This window comes from Carcharodon carcharias, chromosome 24 (assembly GCF_017639515.1).
Source record: "Carcharodon carcharias isolate sCarCar2 chromosome 24, sCarCar2.pri, whole genome shotgun sequence".
Classification (NCBI taxonomy): Eukaryota; Metazoa; Chordata; class Chondrichthyes; order Lamniformes; family Lamnidae; genus Carcharodon; species Carcharodon carcharias.
In genome coordinates this window covers 15,128,797-15,144,323 of record NC_054490.1, presented here as the reverse complement: position 1 = coordinate 15,144,323, position 15,527 = coordinate 15,128,797, and the positions used below count along the sequence as shown (strand labels likewise).

Genomic DNA, 15,527 nt, shown 5'->3' with positions numbered 1-15,527 from the left:
GGGGCTGTGGGTGGGGGTGGGGGTGTGGGTGGGGGTGAGGGTGTGGGTGGGGGTGAGGGTGGGGCTGTGGGTGGGGGTGAGTGTGTGGGTGGGGGTGAGGGTGTGGGTGGGGGTGGGGGTGTGGGTGGGGGTGAGGGTGGGGGTGGGAGTGTGGTTGGGGGTTGGGGTGTGGGTGAGGGTGGGGGTGTGGGTGCGGGTGGGGGTTGGGGTGGGTGTGTGGGTGGGGGTTGGGGTGTGGGTGGGGGTGAGGGTAGGGGTGTGGGTGGGGTTGAGGGTGGGGCTGTGGGTGGGGGTGGGGGTGTGGGTGGGGGTGAGGGTGGGGGTGAGGGTGTGGGTGGGGGTGAGGGTGGGGCTGTGGGTGGGGGTGAGTGTGTGGGTGGGGGTGAGGGTGTGGGTGGGGGTGGGGGTGTGGGTGGGGGTGGGAGTGTGGTTGGGGGTTGGGGTGTGGGTGAGGGTGGGGGTGTGGGTGCGGGTGGGGGTTGGGGTGGGTGTGTGGGTGGGGGTTGGGGTGTGGGTGGGGTTGAGGGTGGGGCTGTGGGTGGGGGTGGGGGTGTGGGTGGGGGTGAGGGTGGGGGTGAGGGTGTGGGTGGGGGTGAGGGTGGGGCTGTGGGTGGGGGTGAGTGTGTGGGTGGGGGTGAGGGTGTGGGTGGGGGTGGGGGTGTGGGTGGGGGTGGGAGTGTGGTTGGGGGTTGGGGTGTGGGTGAGGGTGGGGGTGTGGGTGCGGGTGGGGGTTGGGGTGGGTGTGTGGGTGGGGGGTTGGGGTGTGGGTGGGGGTGAGGGTAGGGGTGTGGGTGGGGTTGAGGGTGGGGCTGTGGGTGGGGGTGGGGGTGTGGGTGGGGGTGAGGGTGGGGTGAGGGTGTGGGTGGGGGTGAGGGTGGGGCTGTGGGTGGGGGTGAGTGTGTGGGTGGGGGTGAGGGTGTGGGTGGGGGTGGGGGTGTGGGTGGGGGTGGGAGTGTGGTTGGGGGTTGGGGTGTGGGTGAGGGTGGGGGTGTGGGTGCGGGTGGGGGTTGGGGTGGGTGTGTGGGTGGGGGTTGGGGTGTGGGTGGGGGTGAGGGTAGGGGTGTGGGTGGGGTTGAGGGTGGGGCTGTGGGTGGGGGTGGGGGTGTGGGTGGGGGTGAGGGTGGGGGTGAGGGTGTGGGTGGGGGTGAGGGTGGGGCTGTGGGTGGGGGTGAGTGTGTGGGTGGGGGTGAGGGTGTGGGTGGGGGTGGGGGTGTGGGTGGGGGTGGGAGTGTGGTTGGGGGTTGGGGTGTGGGTGAGGGTGGGGGTGTGGGTGCGGGTGGGGGTTGGGGTGGGTGTGTGGGTGAGGGTTGGGGTGTGGGTGGGGGTGAGGGTAGGGGTGTGGGTGGGGTTGAGGGTGGGGGTGATGACGAACGATGGGGGTAAAAAGGGGACAACAGTCCACGTGAGCTACAGAGAGGAAAAGACCAACAACAGAGGCCTCGAGCAAAAGGCCTCGAATCGTGTTTGATGCAGCTCCACAGCTACAAAAATTATACTCAAGACCAATAATGCAATGGCTGATCAAGTAACGCAGTTGCCACCAGGGATCATGGGCACCAGCCCCACGAGTAACCTCACTGTCCAGCCAAGGGGCACAAGTCGTCTGACCGATAATAATGCCGTCAGAAGGCCAGTGTGAAATGTTGGAGCTAGCAGTGGTGCGGCTGCCACAAAGCAGGGAGGCAATAGGCCTTCGAAAGCCTCACCATTGCCTTGCCCAACATCTGGAGGCACCAACTCCACAAAACTAAAGCGAAGAACTTGCAAAAGATGGAGAGGGAGATGCACCAGAATGCTTGAAACTTTACCCTTTTTAGCAGACCCAACAGGACATGTAGACGTAGTTTCGTTGCAAGATTTAAACCCGATGGATTTTGGGTGAGGCTCAGGGTGGGGTTGAGGGTGGGGGTGGGTTAGGTGGTGGGGCCGGGTTGCAGGTGGGGGTGGGGGTTTGGGTGTGGAGTTGGGGGTAGGGGTGGGGTGAAGGGTGAGGGGGTGGGGGTGGGGTTGGGGGTGGGGGAGGGGGTTGGTGGGAGAGGGGGTGGGTGTGGGGTTGAGGGTGAGGGTGGGTGAGGGTGGGTTTGGGGGAGGGTGGAGGTGGGGGGGAGGGTAGGGGAGGATGAGGACGAGGGTGGGTGAGGGTGGGTTTGGGGGAGGGTGGACGTGGGGGGGAGGGTGGGGGAGGATGAGGACGAGGGTGGGTAAGGGGGAGGGTGGGGGAGGGTGGACGTGGGGGGGAGGGTGGGGGAGGATGAGGACGAGGGTGGGTGAGGGGGAGGGTGGGGGAGGGTGGAGGTGGGGGGGAGGGTAGGGGAGGATGAGGGTGAGGGTGGGTGAGGGGGAGGGTGGAGGTGGGGGGGAGGGTAGGGGAAGATGAGGGTGAGGGTGGGTGAGGGGGAGGGTGGGGGAGGGTGGAGGTGGGGGGGAGGGTAGGGGAGGATGAGGACGAGGGTGGGTGAGGGTGGGTTTGGGGGAGGGTGGACGTGGGGGGGAGGGTGGGGGAGGATGAGGACGAGGGTGGGTAAGGGGGAGGGTGGGGGAGGGTGGACGTGGGGGGAGGGTGGGGGAGGATGAGGACGAGGGTGGGTGAGGGGGAGGGTGGAGGTGGGGGGGAGGGTAGGGGAGGATGAGGGTGAGGGTGGGTGAGGGGGAGGGTGGGGGAGGGTGGAGGTGGGGGGAGGGTAGGGGAGGATGAGGGTGAGGGAGGGTGAGGGGGAGGGTGGGGGAGGGTGGAGGTGGGGGGAGGGTAGGGGAGGATGAGGGTGAGGGAGGGTGAGGGGGAGGGTGGAGGTGGGGGGGAGGGTAGGGGAGGATGAGGACGAGGGTGGGTGAGGGTGGGTGAGGGGGAGGGTGGAGGTGGGGGGAGAATAGGGGAGGATGAGGGTGAGGGTGGGTGAGGGGGATGGTGGGGGAGGGTGGAGGTGGGGGAGAGGGTAGGGGATGATGAGGGTGAGGGTGGGTGAGGGGGAGGGTGGGGAGGGTGGAGGTGGGGGGGAGGGTAGGGGAGGATGAGGACGAGGGTGGGTGAGGGGGAGGGTAGGGGGAGGGTGGAGGTGGGGGGGTGGGTAGGGGAGGATGAGGGTGAGGGTGGGTGAGGGGGAGGGTGGAGGTGGGGGTGAGGGTAGGGGAGGATGAGGACGAGGGTGGGTGAGGGTGGGTGAGGGGGTTGGTGGAGGTGGGGGGAGAGTAGGGGAGGATGAGGGTGAGGGTGGGTGAGGGGGAGGGTGGGGGAGGGTGGAGGTGGGGGGGAGGGTAGGGGAGGATGAAGGACGAGGGTGGGTGAGGGTGGGTGAGGGGGTTGGTGGAGGTGGGGGGAGAGTAGGGGAGGATGAGGGTGAGGGTGGGTGAGGGGGAGGGTGGGGGAGGGTGAAGGTGGGGGGGAGGGTTGGGGAGGATGAGGGTGAGGGTGGGTGAGGGGGAGGGTGGGGCGGGTGGAGGTGGGTGGGAGGGTAGGGGAGGATGAGGGTGAGGGAGGGTGAGGGGGAGGGTGGAGGTGGGGGGGAGGGTAGGGGAAGATGAGGGTGAGGGTGGGTGAGGGGGAGGGTGGGGGAGGGTGGAGGTGGGGGGAGGGTAGAGGAGGTTGAGGGTGAGGGTGGGTGAGCGGGAGGGTGGGGGAGGGTGGAGGTGGGGGGGAGGGTAGGGGAGGATGAGGGGGAGGGTGGGTGAGGGGGAGGGTTGGGGAGGGTGAGGGTGGGTGAGGGGGAGGGTGGGGGAGGATGAGGGTGAGAGTGGGTGAGGGGGAGGGTGGAGGTGGGGGTGAGGGTAGGGGAGGATGAGGGTGAGGGTGGGTGGGGGGAGGGTAGGGGAGGATGAGGGTGAGGGTTGGTGAGGGGGAGGGTTGGGTATAACTTTCCCTGCTTTTTAATAACTTCATTTTCTTTTCCACAAAACGTGAGGCCTTAGGGGAGGGTCCGGGCAGAATGTAAACCTCCTCACCCAACCCCCCCTCACCCAACCACCCCTCACCCAACCCCCCCCTCACCCAACCACCCCTCACCCAACCACCCCTCACCCAACCCCCCCTCACCCAACCACCCTCACCCAACCCCCCCTCACCCAACCACCCTCACCCAACCCCCCTCACCCAACCCCCCCCTCACCCAACCACCCTCACCCAACAACACTCACCCAACCACCCTCACCCAAATACCCTCACCCAACACCCCCCTCACCCAACAACCCTCACCCAACAACCCTCACCCAACCCCCCATCACTCAACCCCCCTCACCCAACCCCCCCCTCACCCAACAACCCTCACCCAACAACCCTCACCCAACCCCCCATCACCCAACCCCCCTCACCCAACCCCCCCTCACCCAACCACCCTCACCCAACCCCCCCTCACCCAACCACCCTCACCCAACAACCCTCACCCAACCCCCCCCCTTACCCAAATACCCTCACCCAACCCCCCCTCACCCAACAACCCTCACCCAACAACCCTCACCCAACCCCCCATCACCCAACCACCCTCACCCAACCCCCGCTCACCCAACAACCCTCACCCAACAACCCTCACCCAACCCCCCCTCACCCAACAACCCTCACCCAACCACCCTCACCCAACAACCCTCACCCAACAACCCTCACCCAACAACCCTCACCCAACAACCCTCACCCAACCACCCTCACCCAACCCCCCCTCACCCAACAACCCTCACCCAACCACCCTCACCCAACAACCCTCACCCAACCCCCCCTCACCCAACCCCCTCACCCAACCCCCCCTCACTCAACAACCCTCACCCAACACCCTCACCCAACAACCCTCACCCAACAACCCTCACCCAACCCCCCCTCACCCAACCCCCCTCACCCAACCCCCCCTCACCCACACCCCCTCACCCAACCCCCCCTCACCCAACCCCCTCACCCAACCCCCCCTCACCCAACCACCCTCACCCAACCCCCCCCTCACCCACCCCTCCCCCACTCCCACCCTCCTCCCTCCCCCCCTCCCACACTACCCCCCGCACCCACCCCCTCCCCCACACTCCCCCCGCACCCACCCCCTCCCCCACACTCCCCCCGCACCCACCCCCTCCCCCACTCCCACCCACACCCACCACCCCCACTCCCACCCCTCCCCCACACACACCCCCACCCCGTACCCACGCCCCTCCCCCCTCCCACCCCACACCCACTCCCAACCACCCTGCACCCACCCCTCCCCCACTCCCACCCCGCACCCACCCCCCTCCCCCACTCCCACCCCGCACCCACCCCCCTCCCCCACTCCCACCCGGCACCCAACCCCCCACGCCCACCCTCCCCCCACTCCTACCCCCACTCCCACCCACCCTGCACCCACCCCTCCCCCAATCCCACCCCTCCCCCACTCCCGCCCCGCACCCACCCCTCCCCCACTCCCACCCGGCACCCACCCCCCTCCCCCAATCCCACCCCTCCCCCACTCCCACCCGGCACCCACCCCCCTCCCCCAATCCCACCCCTCCCCCACTCCCACCCCGCACCCACCCCTCCCCCACTCCCACCCCGCACCCACCCCCCTCCCCCACTCCCACCTCCCCCACTCCCACCCCGCACCCACCTCCCTCCCCCACTCCCACCCCGCACCCACCCACCTCCCTCCCCCACTCCCACCTCCCCCACTCCCAACCCGCATCCACCTCCCTCCCCCACTCCCACCCCGCACCCACCTCCCTCCCCTACTCCCAACCCGCACCCACCCACCTCCCTCCCCCACTCCCACCCCGCACCCACCTCCCTCCCCTACTCCCAACCCGCACCCACCCACCTCCCTCCCCCACTCCCACCCCGCACCCACCTCCCTCCCCCACTCCCACCCCGCACCCACCTCCCTCCCCCACTCCCACCTCCCCCACTCCCAACCCGCATCCACCTCCCTCCCCCACTCCCACCCCGCACCCACCTCCCTCCCCCACTCCCACCCCGCACCCACCCCTCCCTCCCCCACTCCCACCCCGCACCCACCTCCCTCCCCCACTCCCACCCCGCACCCACCTCCCTCCCCTACTCCCAACCCGCACCCACCCACCTCCCTCCCCCACTCCCACCCCGCACCCACCTCCCTCCCCCACTCCCACCCCGCACCCACCTCCCTCCCCTACTCCCAACCCGCACCCACCCACCTCCCTCCCCCACTCCCACCCCGCACCCACCTCCCTCCCCCACTCCCACCCCGCACCCACCTCCCTCCCCCACTCCCACCTCCCCCACTCCCAACCCGCATCCACCTCCCTCCCCCCACTCCCACCCCGCACCCACCTCCCTCCCCCACTCCCACCCCGCACCCACCCCCTCCCTCCCCCACTCCCACCCCGCACCCACCTCCCTCCCCCACTCCCACCCCGCACCCACCTCCCTCCCCCACTCCCAACCCGCACCCACCCACCTCCCTCCCCCACTCCCACCCCGCACCCACCTCCCTCCCCCACTCCCACCCCGCACCCACTCCCACCCCCTCCCCCACTCCCACCCCCACTCCCACCCTGCACCCACCCCCCTCCCCCACTCCCACCCTGCACCCACCCCCCTCCCCTACTCCCAACCCGCACCCACCCACCCCCCTATCCCACCCCCCACCCCCACTCCCACCCTGCACCCACCCCCCACCCCCACACCCACCCCGCATCCACCACCCCCCCACTCCCACCCCCCCTCCCCCACGTTGAGGGGGCGAGAATGGCCAGCGCAGCTTTACGGCAACTGAGATTCAAACTGCCCATCAGCCCTCTGCGTTCAGCCTCTCTCAGCTCTATCCGTCCTACCCACCCCCCCAGCCCTCGCTGCCCCCACCCCCTCTGCCCCACCCCCCCGCCCCCCTCCCCGCCCCACTCCACCCCACCAGCCACCGAGGGAGGTCTAACCAAACCAAGGTCCTTTTCATCTCCGCCACCTTTTCGGAGTCAAGGCTGCCGATGTCATGTTTTCGATCGAGCGAGGTGTAAGTGATCGGCAGAGGAGAGGCAGCTCTGGCTGTCTCAGTGGAGAATTCACCCTGATATAAATCCACACCCATTAAAGATGGCTCAGCTCGGAGCACCAGCTTCAGCCACCGGTCACGCTCTCTCACAGAAATGGGACATCCACTCCTCCATCAGATAGAAGACGTTGGCCACCCTGCTCAGCTATCGGGATTCCCGGTAAAACCCATTGTTTCAGTTTTCAGCGGCGGTGAATCGATATTAGCTGCGGTGAGCCGGTCTGTTTACTGCTGCTTTGTGACTCAGCAGCTGCAGGTTCTGCTCCAGAGGCTTGAAAGATGCAACGTCTCTGCAGGGGGATGAATCCTGCCTTTAACTTTGAATGCTTCTCCAGCCCTGGCTCCACTGCTGGTTTTATTCTTTAATCAACACCCTGCAGGTATTAGAATCGGGAGCCCGGGCTGAGAGCTGACATCAGGCCATCAGGAATCGGGCTCTTGACAGTTTCCCTGTTGTGTAAAATAACCAGTGCGGCAGTATTATTTTTTGAATGCGTTTCCAGTTCTTGACAGTGAGACAGCTCACAGACACAGTCTTACAAAGAGACAGCATCATGCCCTCCTTGTTCCCAATAATGCTGTTTATTTTTACTGGGGTTTCAATGTATTGCTTATCCACACTCTGGAGTATTATCCTATTGTGTGTGTGTTTGTGTGTGTGTGTTCGTGTGTGTGTGTGTGTTTGTGTGTTTATCTAGGGGTCTGTGTGTATGTGTACGTGTAGGGGTCTCTGTGTGTGTGTGTGTGTGTGTGTGTGTGTGTGTGTGTGTGTGTTTGTGTAAGCATGTATGTGTGTCTGTACATGTAGGGGTCTATGTGTGTGTATGTGTATGTGTAGGGGTCTGTGTGTGTGTGTATGTATGGGTCTGTGTGTGTGTGTGTGTATATGTTCGTGTAGGGGTCTGTGTGTGTGTGTAAGCATGTAGGTGTGTGTGTGTACGTGTATGTGTAGGTGTAGGAGTCTGTGTGTGTGTATGTGTACGCGTAGGGGTCTGTGTGTGTGTAGGGGTCTGTGTGTGTGTGTGTGTGTGTAGGGGTCTGAGTGTGTGTGTGTGTGTATGTGTACGTGTAGGGGTGAGTGTGTGTGTGTGTGCGTATAGGGGTCTCTGTGTGTGTATGTGTACGTATAGGGGTGTGTATGTGTGTGTGTGTAGGGGTCTGTGTGTGTGTGTGTGTGTGTGTGTGTGTAGGGGTCTGTGTGTGTGTGTGTGTGTGTTTGCGTGTGTGTGTGTGTAGGGGTCTGTGTGTGTGTGTGTGTGTGTGTGTAGGGGTCTGTGTGTGTTTGTGTGTGTATGTGTGTGTGTAGAGGGTCTGTGTGTGCGCGCGCGTGTGTGTGTGTGTGTGTGTGTAGGGGTCTCTGTGTGTGTAGGAGTCTGTGTGTGTGTGTGTGTAGGGGTCTCTGTGTGTGTGTAGGTGTGTGTGTGTAGGAGTCTGTGTGTGTGTGTGTGTGTGTAGGGGTCTGTGTGTGTGTGTGTGTGTGTGTGTGTGCGCTTGTGTGTAGGGGTCTGTATGTGTGTGTGTGTGTGTGTGTGTGTGTGTAGGTTCTCTGTGTATGTGTGTGTGTGTGAGTGTAGGCGTCTGTGTGTGTAGGTGTGTGTGTGTGTATGGGTGTGTGTGTGTGTGTGTGTAGGGCTCTCTGTGTGTGTGTTTGTATGTGTAGGGATCTCTGTGTATGTGTGTGTGTGTGTGTGTGTGTGTAGGGGTCTCTCTGTGTGTGTAGGTGTGTGTGTGTAGGCATCTCTGTGTGTGTGTGTGTGTGTGTGTGTAGGAGTCTCTCTGTGTGTGTAGGTGTGTGTGTGTGTGTAGGGGGTGTGTGTGTGTGTGTGTGTGTTTGTGTGTGTAGGGGTCTCTGTGTGTGTGTGTGTGCATTTGTGTAGGGGTCTCTGTGTGTGTGTGTGCATTTGTGTAGGGGTCTCTGTGTGTGTGTGTGCGTGTATGTGGGGGTCTGTGTGTGTGTGTGTCTGATACTGCTTCAGATGTCTAGCTGTAGAATTGAGTATTTTTTATTCATTCACAGGATGTGGGCTTCGCTGGCTGGGCCCAGCATTTGTTGCGCATCCCTAATTGCCCCCTTGAGAAGGTGGTGGGTGAGCCGCCTTCTTGAACCGCTGCAGTCCATGTGGTGTAGGTACACCCACAGCACTGTTAGGGAGGGAGCTCCAGGATTTTGACCCAGCGACAGTGACAGTGTGTGGTACACACTGCTGCTACTGTGCGTCGGTGGTGGAGGGAGTGGATGTTTGTGGATGGGGAGCCGATCAAGCGAGGCTGCTTTGTCCTGGATGGTGTCGAGCTTCTTGAGTGTTGTGGGAGCTGCACTCATCCAGGCAAGTGGGGAGTATCCATCACACTCCTGACTGATGCCTTGTAGATGGTGGACAGGCTTTGGGGAGTCAGGAGGTGAGTTACTCACCACAGGGTTCCCAGCCTCTGTCCTGCTCTTGTAGCCACAGTATTTATGTGGCTGGTCCAGTTCAGTTTCTGGTCAATGGGAACCCCCAGGATGTTGATAGGGGGGTATTTGTTAATGTGTTTATGAATGCATGTTATAGCCATCGAAGCTTTCTCTAATACCAATAAGCAGAGGGAGCAATGGCTGCATTTGTTAGTTAGGTTTTGTCACTGGAATCTATCAATTAGGTTCTCAGTAAAATTCTCCTGTCCCCACAACCCCCTTGCCCCCTGTGAATCTCAGCCTCACCATTCACTCTATTGAATTACCTAACTCTTTACCTCTTGCTTCAGTTTGTCCAATGTCTCAAGCAACCAGCTCTGCTGCCTCCCCCCACAACACCCCCCTTACCCCACCCTCACCCAGATCCTACATGTCCTTTCTATTGTCTCCCTCCCATCCTCCCTCATAGATTCTGTCTCCAGCTGCCTCTTTGAACCAGAAACAAAGTCCCAACGCACTGCCACAGCTCTTGGACATTCCCACTATGCACTGGCAGCTGGAGGTTCCCTCGGGGCAAAGCAACACAGCACCTGCCCCTACCCTCCGTATCAGGGCCTTTCTGGCCATCGGAATGGATCCCAAATCCCAATAAAACCTGTTGAATTTCCTCTTGGCAAGATCCTTTCTGCATTCCCCACTGTATGACCGAGACCTCCAGCGGATCTGATGGTGACAATTTTAAAAAAAAAAGACTCCCTGCATGTATTTACCCAACTCATGGCCGATAATTGTGTTTCAAGAATGTCTCTTTTGCGAAGGGCTGCCTAGGTCAAAGAATTAGTTTGCACTGTTGGACGCAGCAACAAGGCAGAAATTTTCAGTCGAGATCCTGTTAAACTGATGCTTTTCCAGTTCGGATTGGTAATTCCTCTGCTCCTTTTTCTCTTTCGTCCAGTTCACTTGGTGGTGATTGTAATCCTGTCCCGAGGAACGTGTGGTCTCTCCAAATGTATCACTCGCTACCTTATGGGAATGGCAGCAGCTGATCACCTGTTTGTTATCTGTGAACCCACACTAACCTGGATTGGTAAGATGTATTTCCCAGATTCATTCCTAAGCCTTACTGCCGTGTGTAGCCTCCTTTACTTTCTGAGCTTTGCAGACGTAGTGGTTTTTGTCCGGCTGACGGTCGCTTTCACCTTTGACTGATTTGTGGCCGTTTGTTGTGAGAAGCTGAAAACAAACAAAATATCGCACCGAGAGAATGGTGGCTGTGGTTGCGGGAACAGTGGGCGCATTGGGCTTTTTAGAGTCTTCTTGCCTGGTACTTTGCATGCAAACCTAATCGATAATGTGTCCTGGGATTGTTTGACGAGGAACAGCTTCCATACTTCCCCAGCTTGGGCCGCATTTGACATGCTTGGAGCTGCTTTTCGCCCCACGCCTCTCGTTCTTTCTGATTTTCCTGCTCAATACTCTTACCATCAGGCGTGTTTTAGCGCCCAGTAGGGTTTGGAGGAGGCTCCAGCCTCACAGCAATGGTGAGAGTCGCAAGGACCTCGAGACGATGAACAGAAGGAAATCCGTTGTATTACTCTTCGGTCTATCCGGCACTTACAGACCGTTATGGTCGCTGTACATTGGCTATCAAGTTTACACACATATTACAGTATTACGATTCCTTCTCTGAGGTCAATTATGTCGTAGAGCACACTCCCTTAATGCCGCAGGTCCTCAGGCCCTGCCTGTTTACGCCATGACCCAGACTAAATTCAGGGAGGAGCTGAAGAACTTGCCGAAACTTCCCATCCAACCTCACCGTCAGACTGACTAAAGCTCAGGCCTGTTATTAACCCTGGAGATGAGAGGCCCCTCCCCACCCCCTACCACCAATACCCACCCCCCCCCTCCCCCCCACCGCCTTGACAGCGTTGCCCCCACGGGGAGGGAGTGGGCATGTCCGCTCCAGCGATGGGAACGTTGAGAAGCGATCAGCTGTGAGATTCCGAGAGGGATTGGCCAGGGCAGAGTTGGGGGGTGGGGAGGGGGGAAGAGGCTCCTCCCACTGGCCGCAGAGCCTGGGGCTGTGGGTCGTGGCCCCCAGTTTTGGACTTGGCCGCCTGAGCGTTGGACGAGGGGGGATCTCTTCACTCGGGGAGTTTGGGATCCTTGGAGATCTCTACCCCATGAAGGTGCGGATCCTCGGTCACTAAGCCCATCGGAAGGTGCAGATGCTCAGTCATTGGGCATACTTAAGACAGACTTTGGTAGGTTTTCGGGGCACTCTACTGGAACCAAAAGATGGAGGGATAGTGCTGAATGTTAACCACAATCTCGATGAACGGCAGAGCAGGCTCAAGATGGCCGTGTAGCCTCATCTTGCTCCTATTTCTAACCTCATTGTGTTTAACGTGTAGTCAGTGATTCCCTAGCCCCTTGGCAATTGTTTCCTTTCACTCTCTGAGGTTGTATTCAGCAACTGAGCTCCACGTCATACACCCCCACCCCTACCCTCCCCCACCCCCACCACCCCGCACCCCCACCCTCCCCCGCCGACCCCTTCCGCCATTTCCAAGCTGCAGAGCGACCACTCGGGCCTGGGAGGGGCCTTGGTGTCCCCGAGAGAGCAACTGGACGCTCAGAGTTCAGCCTACGAGTGAAGTGACGGTGAAGCCATCGACTCGCTTTGGCCCCATCGCTCGCAGGTTCAGTTATGAGCAGCGAGAGCCCAGTCTGGCTGACGGGGATGGGAAGAGTTTGGGGGTGTGTCAAAGGCCGTAGGATAGTTCCCCTTGATTCGAGCTCCGAGTGCGTCAACCAAGCGCCAGGTTGCCGCTCATGCTCCAGTGGCGCAATGGCTGTTCCGGTTAGACAATGGACTCCCCACCCTCTCAGAACCAAGATGACCAAAATCGGCACCGTCCCCTCCGGCCGTGGCCTGAGTCCTGACCTTTGAGAGCTGCCGGCTGACACATTGTGAGTTTCTCGGCAAGCCTCACCGGACGAGTCTTGAAGCCGGACCCTTCCCGCCTCCAGACTTGCCCCAATGGCCGACTTGATGGCTCAGGGTGACCAGCTCGGGAGTGGCTAGGGATTTTGTGGGGTGGGGGGTAGGAAGGGACACTTCGCCTTGGGAGCGGAGTGGGGGGTGGGCTTTGGGGGCAGGGTGGGGTTGGAGTGTCTTGCCGATGAAACTGCGCAGACCTCACCAACTCCGGCCTGAAACCACGACTGATAGAGAAACCTGGGATAAATGGAGCCTCAGGTAGGCCGGACTGGTCAATCTGGTTGGGTGGGGTGGGGTGGTGGGGAAGCCAAACTCTGGGGCTGTCCTGGAAAATACAGGATGGTCGGCTGCTTCTGTTAAGCGGTTAACACCTCAAAGGGAACAGGGCGATTTAGGTCATCTGAAATATTTAAGCGATGCCGCTTGGATGGTCTCATTGTTCTGGCCAATACGCTGTCCTCACACCTGACCTGAGTTTATAGCCAACGTGAGTGCTGTGGTTTCTACTTTTAACGTCCTGGTCAATCATGGTCACGGCACAAGCTTAAATTCTAATAGTCACAGACGAATGTACGAATTAGGAGCAGGAGTAGGCCCCTCGAGCTCTGCTAACCCATTCAATAAGATCCTGGCTGATCTGAATGTAACCTCGACCCCACATTCCCGCCGACCCCCCAATAACCTTTCACCCCCCCCCACCCCCACCTCACCCTTGTTAATCAAGAATCTATCCACCTCGGCCTTAAAACTATTGAAAGACTCTGCCCCCTCCGCCTTTTGAGGAAGAGAGTTCCCAAAGACTCACCACCCCGAGAGAGAAAATTTCTCCTCATCTCTGTCTTAAATGAGCGACCCTCTTTATATTTTAAAGAGTGGCTCTGTGGTCGTCTGATTCGTAATATACCTTTAAGAGAAATGTTGTAATGTAAGATCACATGACCTCGGTACCCAATAGCAGAGTAGTGCGGGCTCCCTTTGTAGTCATTAGTCTTGAGATAGAGTAAAGGCAGGGTTTTGAGTTGTAAGCACAGGAGTGTACCTGCTGAGTTCCTTCGGTAAATAAATAGAATGTGTTTCTTTTATGAATGGTCTGTTGACCTGTCTTTGTACCAACTCGGTCACCCTGACACAAGCATGCGACACAGATCCTTAAGCCCCAACAAACCAGCTCACTGGATCCAACAGGCTCCTCGCTCTAGATTCTCCCACAAGAGGAAACACCCTCTCCACATCCACCCTGTCAAGACCCCTTCAGGATCTTTAAGGTTTTCAGTTAAGCCACCTCTGACCCTTCTGAGTTCCAGTGGATACCAGCCTAACCCGACCAGCCTTTTCTCACAAGACAGCCCTCCCATTCCTGGTGTTGGTCTAGTTAAACCTCCCCGGAACTGCTTCTGGCACACTTACCTTTTCCTTTAAATAAGGAGACCAGTGCTGTGCCCAGCACAGAGATGAAATCAACCATGGGGCATGGGGCAACCCCAGCAGGGAGAGGGAGCTTGGAGGCTCTGTGTGGAGTGTGTTGGTCGTTTCGAAATAAATAGTTTTACCCCGGCGAACATTTCTGTTGTCTGAACCAAGATGTTATTCAGCATAGAAAAACTAAAACGGTCAGAAGCCATTTTATACTAATCTTGAAGACATTTTGAACGAACAAAGTCTGTTGCTGCATTATTGGAAACCAGCCACATTAGCTAGGCAGACAACCTCAGTTGTGAGGCAATTGAAGAATGAGTAATTAATCAATAGATGTATTGGTAAGGCTGGTAATATAACCAGTAACACAAAGTCTGCGATGCTTTATGTTTTATAGTTACCCATAATTAACACTCGATTTTAAATCTACCAGTCATTGAGAATTGTAAAACAGTGTCTCTCTCCCGGTGTGCTGAGCTCGAGACTTTCCTGACCTTGGTTAGTTACGTTGAGGTGGGGAGTGAATGGGGCATTATCCAACCTTTCTCATTCCTGAGTAGGTCAATGTACAAGGGCAGCCAGAGATGCCGACTGGCGTTGGGACCCGATTATAAATTGACACACGGTTAAGTTGACCGCTTGTTGTTCGACATTCAGGCTAATCTGAGATAAGAAAATGTGTGAGCCGAGGGGATAAAAAGTGAAGGTTTTCGAGTGCCAATGTTGTTAACACCTTTTCCATCTTTTGGGGGTTATCTTCACTTCATGTGTTGTGAGACATCTGATCAATTGTTAAAGTTAGGCTTTACTCTTACTGTTCATTACTGTTAATTGAGACTCTGCTTTTTACCATTCTAACTTGTTACCTTTCTACCTTTTAATGGTGTCATAGTGTGGCCTTGTCGCCTGTTTATAACAGAGTTGATCTGCCGACAGCTTTCTAAGTGGAAACATTAGGGTTATTTACAATACAGCCAGCAGCAACTGCACGCGTGCTTTCAACTCCATCTCTACCTCCACACTGACTGTGGAGGTAGCCCGCACCGCCAGCACATTGGCTTACACAGATCATGTGATCTTACATCACAGGACTATTCTTAAAGGGACAGACCAACGTTTAACAAAACCATAATTACTACATTCCTCCCCCTTTAACTTTGCTGTTCATGTCATGTTTACAAGTGTTTTTATCCCATGACATTATAATATTGATGCAGGTCATGGAATTTTACAAGTTCAAGTCTTTCGGGTGGTTTCCTGGTTCATGGGGAACGTTGCAGCTCCACAACTTCAGATTCTTTCTCGGGAACCACATCCCCTGGAACTGCGTGAACACCAGGTACCTCGGTGGGCACTCGCAGCTCAGTGTCGTCCGCTCTGATAGAAGCGCCTGACATGTCAGTCCTTGGCTGAGCATCTTCAATGGGGAAACGCTGGTTCAGCGACGGTTACAGGCGGGACCACATCTTGGTTGCGGTATCTCTCTTTCGGTTAAATGGCCTTACGAGTGCTTGCGAGTGATCCGGCCCCCTCCCCCTCCACCCAACTTCCGCGTGGTGTGATAACGGCCCGGTCACTGAACTTACTTTACCCGGTAATCACCTCAGTCCTCCGCTGAAGAATCCTTTACGCAGGCTGCTTCTCCAGCAGTAAATCGTCTCTCACGGCTGTGCAAGTCACGCGTGGCTTTTTGGTTCCCTCGACTCTTCTCCGTCTTCCCCCTCCAAATTCGGAAATATCA

General features: G+C 58.8%; 1 protein-coding gene across 1 annotated transcript; it reads right to left on the bottom strand.

Moving 5' to 3' along the window:
* Positions 1–230: 230 nt before the first annotated feature.
* LOC121269347 (vegetative cell wall protein gp1-like) lies at positions 231–15,203 on the bottom strand (the record flags this gene model as incomplete). Its single annotated transcript, XM_041173899.1, has 5 exons — positions 15,019–15,203; positions 13,921–13,972; positions 10,510–10,596; positions 6,858–6,983; positions 231–755 (listed from the first exon to the last, which is right to left on the bottom strand). Coding segments are annotated over exons 1-5 (975 nt in total), but the record flags the coding sequence as incomplete, so codon positions are not given.
* Positions 15,204–15,527: the final 324 nt, after the last annotated feature.